The sequence below is a fragment of the Cydia splendana genome, chromosome 17 (genome assembly GCF_910591565.1).
Source record: "Cydia splendana chromosome 17, ilCydSple1.2, whole genome shotgun sequence".
NCBI classification, from domain to species: domain Eukaryota; kingdom Metazoa; phylum Arthropoda; class Insecta; order Lepidoptera; family Tortricidae; genus Cydia; species Cydia splendana.
In genome coordinates this window covers 16,206,446-16,228,528 of record NC_085976.1, presented here as the reverse complement: position 1 = coordinate 16,228,528, position 22,083 = coordinate 16,206,446, and the positions used below count along the sequence as shown (strand labels likewise).

The window sequence follows — 22,083 nt, the reverse complement described above, 5'->3', positions numbered from 1 at the left end:
CAAACTCCATTTGGCTCGCCGATTCCCCTTTTATTCGATTGTAAGATTATGACCCATAAAATGGAGGTGCGGATGCAAGAATACTAATTTGTGACGATAGTATAACCGTTTAGGGGCATTATTTTTAATTTAGAGCGGTTGTCACCATGATTCCCCCGCCCGTCTGCACTGGCCTTTACACGAGTGTCACGCAGTGATATCGATAATTAGTAACTTATATCGAGTGACAGGTATGACAGTTAGGTATTTAATGTGGGGTAACCACACTTCGGGACTTTAATTATTTGTTTTATTAGAAAATTAGCGATAATTAAATACAGCTAATTTTAACAACAGCCGGTTACTGTAGTATACTATTGGGCATTAACTGAGTCCCAATCAAGTGTTTTGTATTACCAATTTGAAGTAGTATGCGACGAGTATTGCATTTTTTTTATATATCTTTTTACTTTATTTTAATAAAGTAAAAAGAGCGTTCTAGTCTTATCCCATATTTTTCCCGTTTATAACACATTTGCGCATTTACATGTGTATAAAAATGTTCATAAAATATTAATTTACGCACCGGTATGCGAGTAAATAAAGACGCCATCATCTCCATCAATTTCTGAACGTGATTCAATTTAATAATTTTTATGTACCTACCCTCTTTTCGCTAGATGGAACCAAGAAACGTCATGTATACTAACAGTATTTTTATATTTGGTTCTGAAAGGTTTTGTGAAATAAAGAAAGACGCAATAACGTCTTTGCCGTTGGAGTTGTCTTGGAAAATATTTTCGTAAGTTTCTTTAAGTCCTGGGTGCGTAGACAATGCCAATCGTTAATGCTGTAGCGAACGAAACGCAACTGTCTCTGTCGCAGTCATATTATTGTTGTGACGTGAATTCGTGTACATAAAATAAAATAAAAAATAAAAAAGCCTTTAATTTCTCAACATCGTTACACAAATAATATGATAATTTACAAAATAAATAAAGATAAAAAGAATGAATGAGAACCCCTTTTTTATAGGGTATAGGCCTCCTCCAAGGTTTTCCAGAGCTCTCTGTCTGAAGCTGTCGCTATCCAGTTTGGGCCAGCGACCGCCGTAAGGTCGTCTGACCAGCGCGTGCGCGGCTTGCCTCTGCCGCGCTTTCCCGTGGGTCCGAGCCACACCGTAGCTGCTTTCGTCCAACGACCATCCTGCAGTCTTGCCAGATGGCCTGCCCATCTCCATTTTAGCTTTAGTGCCTGTACTAAAAAGTCTATGAATTTGGTTTTTTCCTTAATTATCACGTTGCGTACTTTGTCTATTCTTCTGATTTTTAGTACTGACCTTTCCATGGCTGATTGACATGAACGTATGCCCTGCTTGCTATTATTAGTCAGTGGCCATGTTTGCGAGCTATAAGTGAGGCAGGGTAAAATACAGCTGTCCATAACTTTTTTCTTAATTGATAAAGGCATATCGCTTTTAAAGATTTCTTTCAGTGCCCAAAACTGAAATTCTGAATTCGTGTACATACGTAAGAAAAAATAATTTAGATGCGTTAAGTATAGTAGTTTCATTGTTCAAAAAATAAATAAAATTTACTTACATTTAGTCACATTCTATTCTAATCTATTCTAGTCACACAAGTTACAAAAGTTGTGTGTGTTGTGCGATTTAAATAAATATAATACTAAACATTTCAGATATTTAGATGACGCATCATTAAGGACTGCTGTCAGAGTGACCAAAACTTGGAAGCAAATTATATTGACCAATAAAAAGCTAAGGCGACGGCTCAATATATTCGAATTGGGTCTTAAACTTGGTTCTCATCACTTAGCCAGATTCCACAAAGAAAATAGGCAAAAAGTAAAAACTACCAAAAAGTCTACAAAATACTTGCCTATTTACCAAAATTCAGGTAAGTACCATATCACCCACACTGTTAACTGTCCATCGGTGGACCTTATGCTGTTTGTAATAAGGTCCACAGTTAAGAGTGTTTCTGTTTGTGTTTGTACCAAATAAAGTTGGTCAAACAATTTTATCAGTAGAAAAAGGCACGAAATTCAAATTTTCAATGGGACAATAATCCTTCGCGCCAATTTTTTATTAATTTGCCGCGTTTTTCTACTGACGGAAATGGCATATTACTGTATTTCCATACCTATACATAAATAAAAAAAATCATCTAATGGTATTTATTTTAATTTCAGCTATTACACCTGACAAGAAAATTTACAAATCTAAAAGAGGTGGCGATGTCTTAGTCATATGTGCTAAGCGATTCAAATTAAACAGCTAAATAAAATGTAATATCACCTTTTACTTTTGTATTCATTATCCCATCCTATGTTTTAAACAAACAAAATTGTACCCCATAATTATAGTTCATGCCACTGTGTTATTATGACATTTTTCACAAACTTCTATGAAATTATGACGTTTAAATAACACTTGCACAATCTGGGCTATCAAAATTGCTGCCAACTTGGTCTAAGTAATAACTAATAATTCTTTAAAATTACTATTATACTTTTAGGTCTCATTTCTATGTAAGCCTGGCGGGCTGAATACAATCTTGCGTTTCATTGGCAGAACGCACTTTTTTTTTCTACTGCAGTAAGGATTAGTAGACAACATAGAAGTAGCATCCTATAGAAGTGGTGTGCGCATGCCTCCGTGAGGGACAAAACATACGCAATGCGACAATATTAAAAATACGTTTTAACATTCCTGACAATATACCAAAAACAATCTACGTAATTCGGTCGGGTTATTTGTTGCCCACCATAGCCCATACTAACAAAAAGGTGGGGAACAAACAAAAAGTGAGACTGTGACAAGGACAAGCAATAGTACCGCTTTCTCTGCTACTCCTACTGAAAGTTCTATAAGTGTATCTCGTTCGGTCATTTGGCCCCTCCCCCGTGTCTTCTCTATATTATTGTACCTCTATGGTAGAAAATAAAACATCTGGCAACTTATTCATCAAACTGTCAAAATTGTCAGTGTCAACTGCCAGTTCAAAAATCAAATAGCCGCTTCACACGTAACTATAAATCGTAGCGATTAATCTGTGTAGTCATTTATTAGTAAAAACTATCTTAGATCATACAAAAAATTGGTTAAAACGGAAACAGGGAAACACAGTTGTAGAAAATTTTAGTATAAGTATATTTAATACAAGCCCATAAAAACTGTACAAAATCGCTGTGATAATGATGTAAGTATTTTTTTGTTTACATTTTATAAGCTCATGAAGCTCATCGCGAGGTCACAGAGCCACTGGCTAGTTATTTTTACAGTTACACAGTTACGCGAAAAAAATCGATAATTTTCGTTAAAAAAATCCTTTATTCACTCACTTTACCGCCTGCATTGTACGAGCCCACATGTTTGAACGTGTAATTAAGTTTCCTCTGGTTCGCGAAGCTTACTGACCCATCCACTGCCTATTTCAGTCGAAGAAAATCGTTTTCACTGCGGTGTGCCCGTATAACACTACCGCTACAAAGTCGATAGTCCTAATAAAGTGATGAGGTGCATGGTATAATAATATACTCCGCCTGGTACTCCATTCCCGTCTTTTCTAGGTCACCTAACTGACACGGGCCTACGTCATCATGCGACAGCGCTATATGATAATATGCGATAGCGCTATATATAGCGGCCATGTTGTTGTGACGTAGGCCCGTGTCACTCTGGGAATGGAAGACCATGTTTTATTAGACTATGGATCCTATAGAAGTGGTATACCCGTGCCTCCGTGAGGGACAAAACATACGCAATGCGATACTGGATTGACACATGATTGGTCGAATTTATTTGCTGCCCACCATAATCCATACTAAATTTACGGTAGGGAACAAATAAAATGTGAGACTGTGACAAGGACAAACAATAATAGCTCTTTCGTTGCTACGTGAGTATTATATTCTTTGGTTGCTACTCCTACTGAAAGATACATAAGACTATTCTATTCGGTGACTTCCCCCCACCTTTCATGCCAGATCCAGTTATATACTAGATTCATGGTTGAGGTGTATTTTATTGTCTTTGGTTGAGGACATAATTGTTGTTGCCCACCGGATCCTGATGGGCAACAATGAACCCGACCAAATGACGTAGGTTGTTTTTGGTATGTTGCCAGGAATGTAAAACGTGTTTTTAATTTCGTCGCATTGCGTACCTGAGCGTTTTCCAAAAAAAGTGTATTTCATTCATGTCTTCAAAAAATTGACTTCTTGGGCTCATTTTACTCAGAATCATTTATACATTCACGCCTCATGCATGAAAAAATGTGTCCCAAGATTTCCTTTCCAGATCGTCACATTTTTGTATGAATATTTTTTTTATTTGTATGAACGTGACGCACTGGAAAAATATTTTTTCATACAAAATTTTGGACACATTTTTTCATTTATGAGGCGTGAATGTACAAATGATTCTGAGTAAAATGAGCCCAAGAAGTCAATATTTTGAAGACATGAATGAAATGTACACTTTTTTTGGAAAACGCTCACCTACGCCATTTTGTTAAACAATACATTATGACTTAAAACTATCTGGGAAACAATAGAGACCCGTCAAAAACAACGTCGTGCTCTAGCTAGCTCTTAAGGTAGGGTTGCCATACGTCCCGGTACGCCGGGACATGTCCTGGTTTGAAGCATGGTGTCCCGGTGTCCCGGCCGATAAGCAAATTGACCCGGTTTAAAAATCATAGTTACTTAGTAGGGGGCTGGACTTGGTAAATATATACCAACAATAAACACGACTAACTAGCTAGGCTAATCGTACGTGGATAGAACGATGTAAGCGCTGACACTTGTCCGTTCACTTTTAGTCTACTCGAGAAACTGAAAACGGTGAAAAATAGAGATACTACTCCTAAAAATACGTGTGATACTGATACCTCATTAGATTCGTAATGTTGTTTAGAAAAATGTATTGGAAGCGTTTATAGGCACACAAAAAATAACAAAAGTTATAAACAAAAAAAGGGGAAAAAAGTAGATATTTCTTATTTCCCCAATATCTCAAAAAGTATTCATATTTAAGAAACCAAATTAATATTATAAAAGTGGAGGATATTTTTCCTATAAATAAAGTCTATACTTGCAGAACTCTATCTCCATTATTTATACTTTTTATTCAACGCTGAACACAGCCCTCCACGCCTCATTTTCGGCAAACGCGCGCGGTGTGAAAGGCGTGAAAAAAATTTGAAAAAAAAAGATGGTGTAGGTATTTTAAACATGTCAGAAAATGTACTACTTGTAGAAATTTACCTTAAAGTTATTTTTTTAACAAGTTAGGGCCTAACTTGTTAAAAAAATTGCCTAACTGTTAGGCAATTGTTAAGTAACAAAATTTTCTCGTACTTCCTTCTTTATTGAAAACTAAACAAAAATGGTAAAATAACTATAATAATTCTCTCTAGGTAATAACATCAAAATAAGTTTGAGAAAAACATTGAAAATCAACAAAAAAACGAAAAATCAAGGTAAAATGGTAAAATATAAAACAATATAACGTGCATTTTCCGCTTTGTAGCGAAAAGCGACTACAAACAGAGAATGACTGTGTTAAAAATTGTTTTGTGTTTAGGCAAGGGCTAAACCTTTTAAGTTACCTATTGTTGTAATAAAAGTTCCTTTTTTTTCTACCTTTACTATTTTTTAGGGTTTCGTAGTCACCTAGAAACCCTTATAGTTTGCCATGTCTGTCTGTCTGTCTGTCTGTCCGAGGCTTTACTCCGTGGTCGTTAGTGCTAGTAAGCTGCAATTTCGCATGGATACATAATTCATGCATTGTGACAGAACGGTAAAAGAAAAACTATAAAAAAAAATTACCATACAAAATGCTTTTTTGAAAAAAAATGTTGGCTTTGTCCCAATAGTGTGGGGTATCGTTGGATAGGTCTTTCAAAACGAATAAAGGTCTCCAAATTTTTTTTTGATATAGTAAATATTTTCGGAAATAATCGCTCCGAAAAAAAAAGAAGTGTCCCCCCACTCTAACTTTTGAACCATGGGTCCAAAAAATATGAGAAAAATCGTGAAAAAATAGCTTAATAAATACTTTCAATGAAAACTATAGCGAACATGATCGGTCCAGTCGTTTTTGAGTTACCTATTGCAAAAAAATCTTCTTTTCTTAGTAAAAGTACTCCCTTATGCTTGTAATGTACTTACATGATACTTACCTACTAATAGCCCCCATTTGGCCTATTTTGACAGAATGGAAACTACGAAACCCTACACTGAGCATGGCCCGACATGCTCTTGGCCGATCATTCTTTAAATGTCCCGGTCTGAGTCCCCACACTTATGGCAACCCTATCTTAAGGTGACAGTTTGCCATACGATACTGAACCTAATGGCTCCTCTACAATCCAAGGGACGCAGCCATGCGGTAGACTGAGATAGCAATATCACTTGCTCCCTCTAATGCATAAATGCGTCCCTTGGATTGGCCGGCGTTGGCCATTCGTGTAGAGGAGCCATAAGGTGGCTTGGAAATTAAATTCCATGACTGTACCTACTTGCTTATTGGTGTGCAGGCAGGCTATTATCGGATGGTTTTATTTTATCCACGTGATAAAATAACTGTCACGTTCCGCGAGATAGAAAGTGACGGATACCGTTTTATCACGCTGTTACGTAGACAAGAACGACCATCATATCCGTCATGTCAAATAAAGATAAACCAAGTTTAATTTTCAAATTTAGAATAAACCAGGGTTGTGCTGTGCCCGTTCTGTAGCAGTCAAGTTATAGCAGCCGGAAGCGGAGGCGCGCGGAGGAAGTCACGTAAAAAATTGAATAAAACCCGCTCCAGTGGAGCACCTGCGAGGAAATCACTGAGCGTTTACTTGCCAAACTTGCTAATGAAACGTTTAATTTCAGTGTATACAAAAAAAATACAATTTGAACGCATTATAATGAAAAGAAAAAGAAATAGCTACCTACTTAAAAAAAGTGATACGTAGTTAAAGTAAATTAATAGGGACAGTGACGACCAACTGATTTTATTTTAAGTAATAGGTACTTAAAAAAAATAAAAATACATATGACACGAATGGTATTACATATGTACATATTTTTTTTTTTAATTTTTTTTTCAGAAAAGTATGGTACATTTTAAACTTATATTAGGTTCGCCAAACTTACGTTTAACGGCGGCATAATGCACTCATTTTCAACGTTAGTACCTTAATCTAACTTACATTACTAAGGTTAATACATGATGATAACATATGACCACAGTATAGTATAGTATTATTGATGGCTTTACCCACGTGACAAAATATCCGTCACTTTTTAACAGAGCGCGCGGATCACGCTGTCACGTAGACAAGAACGACCATCATATCCGTACGATTGCATTTCGTAAGCACCAGGGCGGTTTCAGGGCAATAACCGAGAAAATCGGAGTTCCCAAATTGCGGGCATTTTTCTCTGTCACTCTTATTACGCCTTCATTGGAGTAAAAGAGAAAAATCCCCGCAATTTGCGAATTTCGGTTTTCGCGGTAGCCCCTCAGAATAGCATTTAATATACGACGCAACAGGGTACAGGGTAGGCGTACGCGCATTTAAGGCCAAACGTGAGGAAAAGTAACGCTCGTAGGTAAAAACCAAATGTAGGGAAATGTAGGTAACGCGCGTGTAAGCTCGATGCATGCACGAATGCACGATTCAAAGCCGTTTCAAAATATGATGAAAATTCATTTTATTGTTATATCGGAATCATCCTCCATTATTATGATTGTATTGAATCTCGGTTTCTGAACAGTCTGAGATGTTATTCTAATACACTTGTAGGGTAAATTAACAGTGACGAGGGTATGAAGTCTAATAAATTGTTCGTACTGTCGTTATTAATGACCAGACTGATATCATTTATCCTGTTTCGTTTGTTAATTAAAGTTTGTAGCGATTACTTGGATTGAGTGGTTTTGTATCAATTGTAGGTAAGTACCTACATATTGTGTTTTTACAAAAATGTAGAAAAAATATTCGCCCATTTAGATAGACTGCAGGCCTATTATGACTTATGGATCGATTTATCCACGTGACAAAATATCCGACACTTTTTAACAGAGCGCGAAAGAAAGTGACGGATTACCGTTTTATCACTCTTGTACTAGTCCCAATTAGATACGGATTTCAAGATTCCGCCGTTTTCCACAGATTTTCGAGTGTCGAAATCGAGCGCTCGAAATTAAAAAAATCGGCCCCAGGGGGCCTAAGTACCGCGAAATCGAAATTCGCAAATTGCGTGTAACTTTATTTTTTACTCTAATGAAGGCGTAAATGGCGTAATTATATAGATAGAGTGACAGAGAAAAATGCCCGCAATTTGTTAAATTCGATTTTCGGGCTTATAGCCCAGGCTTCATTGGTTTGCTGGATTTTTGAATTCCGAGCGCTCGATTTCTTCACTTGAAAATTTGTGGAAAACGGCGATAAGCTATTTTTGAAATACATCATCATCTCACGTGATGATCATCTCAGCCATAAGACGCCGTCCACTGCTGAACACAGGCCTCCCCCTTGGACCTCCATACGTGCCGGTTGGAAGCGACCCGCATCCAGCGTCTTCCACCGATTTTCGAGTGACGAAATCGAGCAATCGAAATTCAAAAATCGCCCCCCCGTTCGACTCGGCTACTAACCGGCAGCTATAAGAACACAGCGCCAGGGGTGTCCAACGCTTTTATGATAATTGGAATTTTGTAATAATGATTCACTTTTATCGGCCCTGTTCTTTATTGGCGCTGTTTCAAATTTAATTGCAAATGGCGACAAAATTAGATTGGCTAATATTTTGAGTAGGTAAAAGATAACGATGTCATAGTACATTTTATAATCTCCTGAATATTATCTTACGTGTAAATAAACTTCGATGAACTTTTGAAATGTAGAACATTGATTTTTGCTTATTTAACTTTGGTTTTCAACATTTCAGTACCATTTATGACATATAAAAGATCAGCAACATGTATGTGTGATTTGTGGTGCTCATATTCCAATGACACGCTAGTAGAATCTAAATATTAATTATAATCTTGGAAAGAGAGATATGGGCACTGTGAATATCTTCTCGCGTCCTTCTTTGTGTGGTACTTAGGGCATATCACAGCGGATGTCATTCCAGACGCTGTCTAGCATAAGTTGCGTTCTCGTACAAAACCGAAGTTTGACAGCGATTCAGGGTCGAACCATGATATCCCTTTCTAACTTATGGCCTTTCGGCTATTTAGGGTTGTCAAAATTCAGGTCATTATTTTATCTGTGGTCATGCACGCAAATGGACGTCAAGTTGTGTCAACCCTAATAATTGCTCGGAGCGATGCTGAGCCGAATGGAGCCGAGTTTGCCCGAAGTCAGGAGTGGCTCCCCACTGCTTGAAGTCGCGCTTGATGTATGGAGTCGCGCGCGAGATCGCAACTATTACTGATCTAGAGCAGAGCCCAACTGGGGATGTACCTCCACCGGCTCCACCAGTGTTGTGTTTCTGCCGGTGACTAAGGTTGCCAGAACTCAATGAGGGTGCGGAGTTTTAGGGTCGACAACGCGCATGTAACACCTCTAGAGTTGCAAGCGTAGGCTACGGTGACTGCTTACCATCAGGCGGGTGTAGTATAATAAATAAATAAAAATAAATAAAATAAAATAAAAATCATTTATTTCAGACCTTGGTCCATACACTTACATCGAAAAACTAACTACAAACTAACTAAATTTAACTTAAAATAAAGTTTTGTACTGAAATATGAACTAATAACTAAAAGGTACTATAAATAGTGTTTGACAGGAGCCAAGCATATACACCGGTAATGTGTATGTAGTTATTACGCGTAAGAAGCTGACTGTCCATTCTGTCCGCTATAACAGTCAGGAGACTGTTGCGACTGCCCCGCAGGCGCCGCAGTGCAGCCGCGCAGCGCGCGCGCATGATGGCCGGGAACCCGTTCACGCGCGCATCCGCGAACATCCCGGACGCGCTGCACCAGCGAGGCAGCCGCAACAGTGCCCTGAAGGCATTGTTGTATTGGATGCGTAGGTCGTTTAGCGACCTTTGCGTATAGCTGGTCCATAGTGCACATGCATAGAAAGTCGTGCAAAAGGCTCGAAACAAGGTTATCTTTACCGGCGCGGTGCAGCGCCTAAATCTATGTGCCAGCATATTCGCTCTAGTCGCCAACGCCCTACGCTCCCTTTTTATATCCTCGTCATCCCTCATGTTATCACACACTACATGTCTAAGGTACTTAAATACAGACACCCGTTTTAAAGGCACACCATTAAGCAATACTGGAGGAAAGTCATCTGAACATTTATTACTATTAGGCTTAAAAATCATAAATTCACTTTTGGTACAGTTATACTTAAGGCCATGACTAGCAGCATAATGCTCACATACACTCAGCAGTTTCCTAAGCCCTCCAACCGAGGGGCTCAGCAGCACCATATCGTCCGCATAGCTAATGTTATTGAAACTAGTGTCTTGTATGCGACAACCAACATGCATGCTGCTGAGCCTCTCGATAAGTGCATTTATATATATGTTAAACAATTTAGGGGAACTTAACCCCCCCTGTCTTACCCCACAGTCAAGGCCATATTCATCAGACATTGCATCACCCCACTTAACAACATTAATTTGACTAGAGTACCAATATCTAAAAACATGTAGGTATTATTTCTTTAGGTACCTTTGCATCATAAAGCTTTTTCCATAAAATCTCATAATTTACTAAATCAAAGGCTTTGGATAAGTCAAGATAGCACGCAAATACAGGGGTTTTTCTACTAAATAGATAATAATATTCTTTTTTTATTATGGTATCATTATCAGCGCCTATAAAAATATTCAACGCTATGTTGAAGTAAATAATAATTGTAAAGTGATTTCGACCAGGCGCAAGACGTACAGTTGTATCGCTGAGATAATGTTTAAGTTAAATATTTAGATTTACTATTTTATAACGCATAATCCATAATGACATTCATGTTTCTACTTAATCACATCGAAATTACTTATACTCTCAAGTCGCCCCAAGTATTGGTACTTACATATTGGAATTATCATGTCTCGCACTGAATAAGGTAAAGATCATAAGGGCAGGTCTCACCCAGTGAATATAATGTTTTTATAACGGAGGGATGCTCCAGATAAATAGTCCGCTACTTTTGTTAGATATTTATTAGGTATCTTTACATGTTCTTAACACAAGTAAGAAAATATGTCAGTGCTATTTTCTTACTTGTGTATAACTGTGTATAAGATAATATATAATTTAATACAGCCTTTGTTATATTCTTAACCCCTCTCCTATCTAGGTCAAGTTATACAAAAAGGCAACAAGTTCTGATTTCAAGATGGCGGCAAATTGACACATCCGGCGAGATTCTTTGACGTATCCTTTGAAGGGCCCTCCAATCTTCTGACATCTTATACGTTAAGTGCGGGCTTCCTACGGGTTTATGATGTGTTATGAAGATTTTGGAAAAGGCTGTTGTTTCATATAATGATAGTAGGTAGTAGTAGATAGTAAAGCGTAGGGTTTGCTTGGGAGGTTTAATATGCTTACGAAAAAAACTTGTTTGACTAAGGATTTTGAGTTCCAAAAAAGTTGAGATTCAAACTTACATTTTGATGTCAAAATAATGTATTTACAGCACTAGTGCGGGAAAGAGCACTTTCCGTGCGTATGTCGAAAGTTTAAAGGGCTATATCTACTGTAAAACGTTGTACGATACACGTGCGAATAGGTATAATTCTCCCTTCGGTCGTGTTTTAATTTATCGTCACTCGTTTCGAATTTCCTCTTTTCCGCACTTGTATCACAAATTACTATTTGGTTATAATTCGTCCGTGCGTTTCGTCATAAAGTAAATATATATGTAGTCTGTGGTTTCGTTCACGCGCATACATATATATACATATGTACAAGTGCGAGCCAATTGCACGCGCGATAGATAGCAAAATGACATCATTTTAATATCAAAACGTTCGAATCCTCCCAGTCCCGCACAAAACTATTCCCCAATAAAACTACAACGTCCGTTGCAAAATTTTCATCGTCATTTCCCCGCACATACGCCGCATATTTTCCAGCTTATGAAATATACCCCTGCACGTCGTCAATTCGGAAGAATTTGTATTAGGTTAAAACGGCGGCCATTTTGAAATGTCGGTCGTACGTGAGATTGTTTGAATAAAGCGAATTCCCAAACGGTACGTACTATGCAACTGTGAAATGCGTTGGAAATAATTATATTTTTCGCCAAAAGCTTCAAGGCGATTCTAATAAATCCAAACTCAGGTGAACAAAAAAACACAACCACTAATAATAGTCAAAAAGTCAAAAAGCATTTATTGCGAACATATTACATGACATGGTGTTACATAATATGGACCCTGCGAAACGTGCGCAGTGATCTTATAGCTAATTATAGTAGATTGTTAACCAAGGGATGAAACGATGCCTTTCATTCACCCGAGTTAAACACTCTACTTTTCATTTCGAATACGAGGAAAGTAAAATGTATGTGTTTTTTTAAAAACATGACTAAGTATAAATTTTTATGGTATTTTTTGAGGGTAAGTAGGTACCTACTTTCAATTAACAATTTAGGCAAAAGTATCGTTATTTATGGAATGGTGAGTCAAATATCAGAATTTAAATTGTATGACAAATCCATTTATACCCAAATTTCAATTGCTTATCGTAAAAAAAAACGTACATATTTAACGTAGGTATTCTATATATTTGTTATATTATTACTTCAAATTTTTATCTTATATTATTTATTCTTGCCCTCTTTTTTATAATTTTATTGACTTTCCTTTAGTCTATTGTACTCAGTGCTATATTTGTCTACCGTTCTTCATCAATTCTCATCTACTCAAAGGTTAACTGGAAGAAATCCCTTAAAGGGATAAGTTCGCCTTTGTACTGCCTATCCTGTGCCACAAATTTGTGTTTTGTATTTTGTACAATAAAGAGTTTATACATACATACATACATGCATACATACATACATACTTGGAACCTAAAATGCTGTAGTGCAGAAACATATCATTTTCTGCACACCTTTTAGAACAACAATGACCCTCTTTCAGAGCATGAGAAATTAAAAATATTTACCATAGTTTTTAAATAAAATTGCTGTTAAAATTTAGGTCTTGGCAGTGTCAGCGCCTTAACGTTATCATAATGGGAATGCAACGTCACTTTTATTTCCGCAGCACATTCAATTCACGTTCTATAAAGGTAATGTACGATAACACATTGCATTACTCCTTCACATTGTGCCAAATATTTAATTTCAAGTATTTAACTTGGACTTTCTGAGGTGCGGCTCACAGGTCTTTAGCCTTAAGGTGACAGTCCATTTCCAACGACAGCAACACTACTGTTCATTTTACTATGGAAATTGACAACAACACCGACGCGTTCAGTACCAGTAGTGCAGCTGCGGTCAGAAATGGAATGTTACCCCTAGCCTGAGGCATACGGCTACACGTAGTGCGCCCGTGTCTAAAAGAGATCCTATGTTCCGCAACGGCGAAGCGTGTAACCAATGCCCCGACTTTGGCTCAGATACTGCCAGTAATCGAGCACGCTTTACTGGAGTTCATCAAAAATGAACTTAAGGACGCAACATAGTCATATATTATACATGTACTCCCTACATATACTAGCTCATTTATTGATACCTTATATATTACAAATTTATAAGTATCAAAAAAAAAGTGACACATTCCTCATCAACGGGTTGAATTCAGTGTTAGCATTTGATCTTATCTTTTATTAACCTTTGTTCGTTAACTTTTATTTCCATTGTATTATCACTTGGAATTAGTTGGAAATATAGATAGTATTTGTTTTATAATCACAATGTTACACTGAGTCTTCCTTCATGTTGTCATGTCAAATATTTAACAAAGGTATTAATTAAAGTGCCAGTGCAGTAAACAACAAAAAAGCAGTCTTGTCGAAACAAATATGAATACCGTATTGACTACGGTAATTTTGCTAGCCGGTTTATCAGTTTCGTCTTCGATTTCAATAGAGGAATCAAGACCAGAAGATGCTTCATTAAATTTTACTGAACTTGGAATTAAATATGGACACCATGTCGAAGAATATGATGTGGTCACTGATGATGGATACATTTTAACTTTATTCCATATCCCTGGAGAGACAAAGGGGCCCCTTCTCCTAATGCATGGGTTGTTTGATTCTGCTGACACATTCATTATAAGAGGGAATTTGTCTTTAGCAGTTACCTTGGCTAATAAAGGTTATGACGTCTGGGCTGGAAATACAAGAGGCAATAAATATGGCCGGAGACATAAATACTTAGATCCTGATACAGGACCAAAGTTCTGGGACTTCAGCTTTCATGAAGCTGGTTGCTACGATTTGGCTGCTCTAGTTGACTTCATTTTAGAATTTACGGGTGAGCAGAGCATAAGAACAATAGGGCATTCTCAAGGGACGGTGATACATTTTGTCCTATTGTCAACAAGGCCGGAATATAATGAGAAAATTAAAGGATTCATTGCCCTGGCACCTATCGCATTCCTCAGCAATTTAATCCCTCCAGTTTCAAAAGTGGCTAAGAAATGGCCGGTGATAAACAAGTTTTTGAAAGCATCAGGGATTGACGAGTTATGTCGGGATCATTCTGCAGCTAGCAATCTTATGCAGTTATTATGCAGCCAAGGGCTGATTGGATACGATGTCTGCTACGTACTTCTTTCTTCGCCAATTTTTGGTTTTGATCCTGAAAGGATTGAGCCAGACTTTTGGGAAGTTATTACGGGACACTTTCCGACCTCTACTAGTAGAAGAAGTCTCGTGCATTTCGCTCAAGTTTATGACAAGAAAAGATTTGCCCAATATGATTATGGTGCTGTAAGAAATTTTAGAGAATACAAACAGTTGATACCACCCAGTTATAATTTGGAGAAAGTTACTACAAAGATCTCTTTGATTGCTGGCGGGAACGATAATCTTTCGAGATTAAAAGATGTAGATATTTTAAGAACAATGCTTCCTAAAGAGCCTAAATACCATGTGATGGAACCCATGCTCTGGAACCATGTTGATTTCACATGTGCTAATGACATGGATGTGTATTTGTACCCATATATATTATCATCCTTGCAAGATTTTGAATAGGGGAATGTTTTAAAGATGTTTTTAGATAGGTACCTAAGTAATATTGTATGAAGTTCCTTAATAGGTAAATAAAAAATTAAAAAGAAAAAAATCTATTGTAAAATGCAGTGACAAACGATGACAAGAAACTTGTGATAGTTATTTACGATACAAGTGCGGAAAAGAGGAAATTCGAAACGAGTGGCGATAAATTAAAACACGACCGAAGGGAGTGTTTTAAATCGACACGAGTTGCGAATTACCTATTCGCACGTGTATCGTACAACGTTTTACAGTACATATGACCCTTTAAACTTTTGACATCGTACGAAAAGTGCTATTTTACGCACTAGTGCGGGAAAATAGGACCATATGTACTGTAAAACAAGTTTCAATGCAGCTAAATAAATGTATGTAAATAAATTACTGTTGAAAGTAATAACTGTTCTAAACTGTTGTTGTATTAACCTTTTGCACGCCAATGACCGATATATCCGCACCGCAGGCCCAACGCCAAAGACATAATCGGTCTCAGACCACAGAGCAACATAAACCTTACGTGCATATGCATAAAGTTCAATTTCATTTTTGACACTTTGGTGACGTGGCGTCCGAGTGACAGCTTTTGTATTTGACACGGCGTTGAAAAGGTTAAATTTTTTTTACCCAGCTATATATACCTATATTTCGTTATTGGATTCGGGTTTGTCTTTAGATACTACATCTATCTCTATAGGTACCTACCTAGTCTTGTATTGTGCAATAAATATTAAATAAATCTGCAAAGGCCATATATTTGAATCTACAAGTAACGAAAGATTTGAATCTAACATAAAACAGGTTTTTAGGGTTAGGGATTTATGGGAAAGAGGAAGATAAAGAAATTTCGATTTTCTAGGGCCTTCGTAGTCAAACTGCGGAATATAATTATGCATACGACACAGTTCCAGATATCCTGGTCTAATTACAACTATTTATTGTATTTATCTAACAATTTAAATATATGAGGAAACAGTGTTATATTCATATCATTACCTAATGTAAAGTCTATATGATTCCAAACTTTGTCTTCCATAATATGGTAATGTACTACGTTAGGTAAAATTGAGCGTAATATATCTACATCTTTTACTGTACATAGCACGTCATTTTCACCAACGAACAACGCAACTTTTGTGGTCACTTGATGTAAATTATAATCTGGGGGCACTACATAACCATAATGATCTAAGTTGCCTTTAGGGCCGTAGTCAAATTCACAAAATCTTTTACTTAACACCAACTGGTTGACATGCATGAAATTTTTTCGAGAGGTCCCTCCTGGATAGTGTCCCATTAAAACCTTTAAAAAGCTTGGTTCAAAACGCTTTGTATCAAAACCAACGAAATGAAAGGCAAACAATAGAAAGCACATTTCATAGCTAAAGACATCTTGACTACAAATAAATCTTACAAACGCGGTCGTTGACGAATTCTCCGGAAATGTTTCTTCTACACCTATAGATTTAAAAACTTCGCCAAGCAGAGGTCCAAACTGCGCAATGAGAGACACTGGAAATCTCACATCAGTCAAAAAAGCCACCGGTGCTAATCCGACCATTATTTCAATTTTTCCATTATATTCCGGTCTTTTTGATAAAAGCACGTATAGTGTCGTTGCTCCTTGGGAGTGACCAATTGTTTGTATCTTCTTCTCTCCAGTATGTTTGAGGATATAATCCATCATAGCGGGGAGATCGTAATAACCGACTTCGTGAAGGCTAAAATCCCAGAACTTGAAGTCTTTGTCCGGATTCAGCTTGAGATGTTTTCGACCGTATTTATTACCTCTGTAATTTGCTACCCAGACATCATGCCCTGCGTCAGCTAGAGCTATAACTAATGATGTCTTTCCTCTAATAATAAACACATCTGCCGTATCAGCGATTCCATGGATAACAAAAACAGGCGGTTTTCTCTTCCCCTTGATGTGGAAGAAAGTCAATATGTAACCGTCTTCAGTGGTTACTTCATGCTCTTCAACTGGATGTCCATATTTTAAACCAAGTCCCGTAAAATTAAGTCTTCCATCTTCAGGTAAAGTAGTCCGCAGAATAGAGTTTGTTGGGACACAAATACTCACTAAGATCAGGCTACACGTTATTTTCATGGTTGTTATTTTTTTTGTCAAGTACTAACTTATTTTTTTTACTATTGAACTGCCTGTTCGAAGCAAAACTATGTAGAAAACTAAAAGAGCCTTAAGACGAGATCTGAAATTATATACAATGTACATATAATGCAACCTTGGCTTATTAAACCTTAGGCTTTGTCAATCCATGAAGTACATTGTTGATTATTATTTTTGTTATTTATTAAGTAGATAACAATTCTAACTTAATCATTATTTTTTTTTTGCAATGGATCTTTATTTTTAGGAAGCAACATTTTCACACTTGCAAAAAGCGAAAGGTGATTGTTTATTAAAAGATTTCATAATTTGAGAATGAATAACGAAAATATATATTTGCAGTAAATCTTTGTATATAATATTATAATGACTGAAAACACAAGATAATAAATACAGGGTGATTCAGGAGACGTGAGCAGGACTAATACTGCGCATTTCGTAAATTATAAGCAACACTTTCGTATCAGTATTAGTGAGGTTAACGTTAATTTTCTAGTCGTGTTGAAAAAAAAAGTTATTAATTTATTTACGACATGCGTGGTCACCCTAAAATTAGAATACTAAACTACCGATATTCTGTGTCAAATTGAATGTCATCACTGTCATCGCGGTCTGGTTACTTTTGAAAACTCGTATCTCACTCAAGTTTGACAGTTTATTTTCTTCGTAATCAAAAAGATAAAGAGGTTTTATGCTTATTAATTAGGTCTTGTAGGGTGACCATGATTGTAGAAGATTAAATTTGCCCTCACCAAAAACTTAAAACATAGGAAAAAGTGTGGTTGTTTTACCTAAATACGACGGTGATCGATCAATTAGCAGTTACTGAGTGTGCAGGATTAGTCCTGCTCACGTCTCATGAATCACCCTGTATATGTTATAGTATTCCTATAATTTCATACTTACATGTAATCATAATTGCAAAATGCCCCAGTAAAACAAAAATAAATTAAAATATGAATATTGTAATTTTATCCTTAATATGTATGTATAATTACGTCAAAAGATAAAAACGCCACAGGTATTATTAATTTACGGTATAATATCCATATTGTAAAAGAGCCTTTATAATTATTTATTCTAAGCTCACACGTCAATGAAAAGATTGACAATCAAGGACTACTTAAGCAGAAACATAAAATCTATTTATTATTAAAATACAATATCATAAAAAATCCTGAGTAACCTTAAAATATCCTAAAAACTAATAAGGTATGCTTAGAAATTTAAAAAAAATAGTGGGGATGAGCAAGAATGAGTAAATATTAATGTAACATTATAATATATGTGCATACGTTTTTTTAATAATAATTTATTCAGCCTAGAATTACACGTGTAATTGGTTTTAACCTTGTAATAAATAAATAAATAGGGAATATTACGCAAAACTCTGCGTAAAGGGCGTCACTAGGCCAACCACATGGCCTACCGTGAAACACGACGATAGAAAGTTCGGTTTCTGCCTCTCTATCACTCATGCTTATTCGATAGATAGAGAGGCAGATAAAACAATTTCGATTCGCGTTTCGCGGTAAGCCACCTGTAAACAAACCGCCTTTATGCATCAATGTCATAGTGAAAACTTGTCAAAAAACTGTTTAAGGCCTACTATGTTTAAGTTACTCTATGGTTTACTAAACAAATTAGTGCTGCACTCTGGCGTCAGAACATTGCACTACTTACCTAATACTCCCTATTAAGGATAACCTGACATCAAGTTATACAAATATATATTGTCAACTAAGACCTAAAATTTTTAATCACCTAATTTACCTACTTGTATTTATCTAATAATTTAAAATTGTTCGTTGTATTTCTATGTCTTTTACCTTAGTTAGTGCATCATTTTCACCAACTAGCAACGCAACTTTTGTGGTGACTTTATATAAATTATAGTTCGGAGGCATAAGATAACCACAGTGGTCTAAGATTCCTTTAGGTCCATAGTCAAATTCGCAAACCTTTTGCTTAACACAAGCTTATTAACATGCATTTAATTATTCCTTGAAGTTCCCCCAGGGTAGTGTCCTATCAATACTTTTAAGAAATCCGTTTCAAAACGTTTTGTATCAAATACAACCAAATAAAAACCGGCCAGCAATAATATTTCGCAACTAAATATTATGTCGTGACTGCAAACGAATCTCACAAAGATAGTCAAATGTGATTATTCAGGAAACGTGTGTTCCACATCTATGGATTTCTATTCAAGTAGGTTGAGGTAAATATAAAACATTCAATTAAAATATAATTTAATAATTTAACATACAATCATTACAAGATGTATTATATCCATATATTGATATAGCTATGTGTAGGTATATGCATCAAGCTTGATGGCACACATAAATAAATAATATGGCATTCAAGTTTATCGGACACTTGTCAAATCGGCACTTCCCTCGTCGTCAACCAGATGTCAAACAAAAAAGCAAGAAACAACCACTCTCAGGTTTCGAAATGAGTGGATTCAGACGATGTGTCAACAAACAATGAGTATTTCAGCTCCTGCCTTTAAAAAATCAGGTACATTTATACAGGCACTATTAATAATGTTTGATAATGTTTAGAAACCCAGTCAGTCATACTTTTCTAGTAGCTTTAATATAGTAGGAAACAAATACACATTCATGTCGTTTCTCCAAATGAAATCGATATGATTCCACATTTTGGGCTTCATTAGGTGGAACAAAACAACATTAGGAAGCAATTTCCTTATTAACTCTGCATCCTTTACTGTTGCCAGACGATCTTCTCTTCCAATTAGTAATGCAGTTTTAACAGTCACTTTTTGCAAATCATACTCAGGAGGCAATCCTTTTCCGTAACGCTGAAAGTTTTCTTCAACACCGTAATCAAAACTTGAAAATTTTTTGCGCAATGCAATTTGGTTATAATGAACTAGGGTTTTTCTTGAAGTGTTGCCTGGGTAATGTCCTAATATAATTTGAAAAAAATCAGGCTCTATCGTCTTGGCATCAAAGAAAGTTGAATAAAATACTGCTAAAAATATGCACAGTACGTGATCTTTTGACCCTCCTCTACATTCTAAATTGTTGAACTTTGGTACTGGTATTTTTTTACTAGGGAGCTCTTCTATTCCATGCCTCTTCGAAAATTCGTCGATTAGTGGTCCTACTTCGCAAAGAGTTGACACAGGTGGCGCTAGGTTGTTCAAAAAAGCGACTGGAGCCAGTGCTATTAGCAGTTTAATCTTATCATTGTACTCTGGTTTTGAAGATAAAAGAACGAAATTAATTGTTGTTCCCTGTGAATGGCCTATCATTTTCAAGTTTCCTTTTCGTGTCGCATTTAAAACATAATCGATAGTCGTAGGTAGGTCATAAAGACCGGCTTCATGAAAACTGTAATTCCAAAATTCGGGATCTTCATCTGGATTCAATTTGACATGTCTTCGGGCGTATTTGTTTCCTCTTAGATTTCCGACCCAAATATCATAATTAGCTTCTGCTAATGTGATTATTAAAGACTTTTCTCCTCGTAATAAGAAACTTTCCGCATGATCTCCTGTCCCGTGCATTAGAAGTAAAGGAGTGGTTCTCTTTCCAGGAATATGGAATAAAGTAAGAATATACCCATCTTCAGTGACAACTTTATGTTCTTCGGCAGGGTGCCCATACTTCTTTGCGAGACCAGTGAAATTCAAATTTACATCTTCAGATACTACTGACGGGAACAAACTTGTCGCTTTTGTTAATACACAAAAGTATAAGATGCACAGACTCGTCAGTTTCATTATTCTCTTTTGATTTGCTTTATGTTATGGATTTCCGTGCTTTTTTAATCTATGTATGTTAATCTTTGCTTGTTACTTTATGCTTATCTCTCCATTATTACTTTATTGTTAAGCACTTGTTACTTTATTGTTACGCACGTTTTTTCCTTTAAAAAGTACATTGACTTAAATGGCGTACTCCTTTTTTATCCTTATTATCTTTCGTCTGCGTTGCACTGGTTTTTCGTGCGTCAGTCACTAACTCTGATGCGTAACATTGTTTTAAATGATTATGTAAATTGATAACGTGCTTTTTATAGTGCGTTAATATAACCTTGGTAGGCGTGTTATTATAGCTACTGACTTCGAACTTGAGATCAACTTTACCATTATGCAATAGGTCATTGATCTTACATGCTTGCCTGACTATTACTTGAGAAGCTTGCGCCCTAAAGGTTCCGTAGGTATACCACAGATTATTTTACACAATTTTTGTCTGAAGTCCTAATCACGCTTGAGTTATTTTTATTATTTGTTATTATGCAGTTGGTATATTTATCTTTACTAACATACTAGTAATTTAAAGGTTCGTACGTTAACGGTTAAAGACTAATAATAAAATACGTACCTTAATTTTTAATTTAGTTATTTTTATTACTTGTTATTGTAGCGGCAACATAGTTAGTACGTAATCGTAAAGAATTTCTAAAATAAAGATAATTGATCTTAAAAAAAAAGTTAAACCGACTACAAGTCTTAATCAGCAGTTCCACTTTATCAAATGGCACTTTTTAATTGTAAATGCTTAGTTTGTTGATGAAAATACAAAAATCGCTGTATGTATGCTTATAAGATTTGAGAAGTTCCCTCAATCCCTCATGGAATCCATCATCATTATATTGCAGTGCCCTACAGGGTTTCATAGCTGAACCAATATAATGTGCCAACCTGTATAACCTATGAAAGCAATAAATACACTGATTACTGAGTAGATCAGACTAAACCTTGATAAAC

At 36.3% G+C, this 22,083-nt stretch overlaps 4 protein-coding genes across 4 annotated transcripts; 2 read left to right on the top strand and 2 right to left on the bottom strand.

The window, feature by feature from the left end:
• Window positions 1–656: 656 nt before the first annotated feature.
• On the top strand, window positions 657–2,297 carry LOC134798583 (uncharacterized). The gene is made up of 3 exons (XM_063770953.1): window positions 657–781; window positions 1,678–1,895; window positions 2,191–2,297. The coding sequence occupies exons 1-3, from the start codon at window positions 660–662 to the stop codon at window positions 2,277–2,279; spliced, it is 429 nt and encodes a 142-aa protein (XP_063627023.1). The 5' UTR covers window positions 657–659; the 3' UTR covers window positions 2,280–2,297.
• An 11,705-nt stretch (window positions 2,298–14,002) lies between these two features.
• On the top strand, window positions 14,003–15,184 carry LOC134798984 (lipase 3-like). The gene has a single exon (XM_063771409.1). It carries the CDS (start codon window positions 14,003–14,005, stop codon window positions 15,182–15,184), a length of 1,182 nt encoding a protein of 393 aa, XP_063627479.1.
• Window positions 15,185–16,108: 924 nt separating this feature from the next.
• LOC134798983 (lipase 1-like) lies at window positions 16,109–17,312 on the bottom strand. Its single transcript, XM_063771408.1, has one exon. The coding sequence runs from the start codon at window positions 17,310–17,312 to the stop codon at window positions 16,134–16,136; it is 1,179 nt and encodes a 392-aa protein (XP_063627478.1). The 3' UTR covers window positions 16,109–16,133.
• A 2,587-nt stretch (window positions 17,313–19,899) lies between these two features.
• Window positions 19,900–21,096, bottom strand: LOC134798582 (lipase 1-like). The gene has a single exon (XM_063770952.1). It carries the CDS (start codon window positions 21,088–21,090, stop codon window positions 19,912–19,914), a length of 1,179 nt encoding a protein of 392 aa, XP_063627022.1. The 5' UTR covers window positions 21,091–21,096; the 3' UTR covers window positions 19,900–19,911.
• Between the last annotated feature and the right edge of the window lie 987 nt (window positions 21,097–22,083).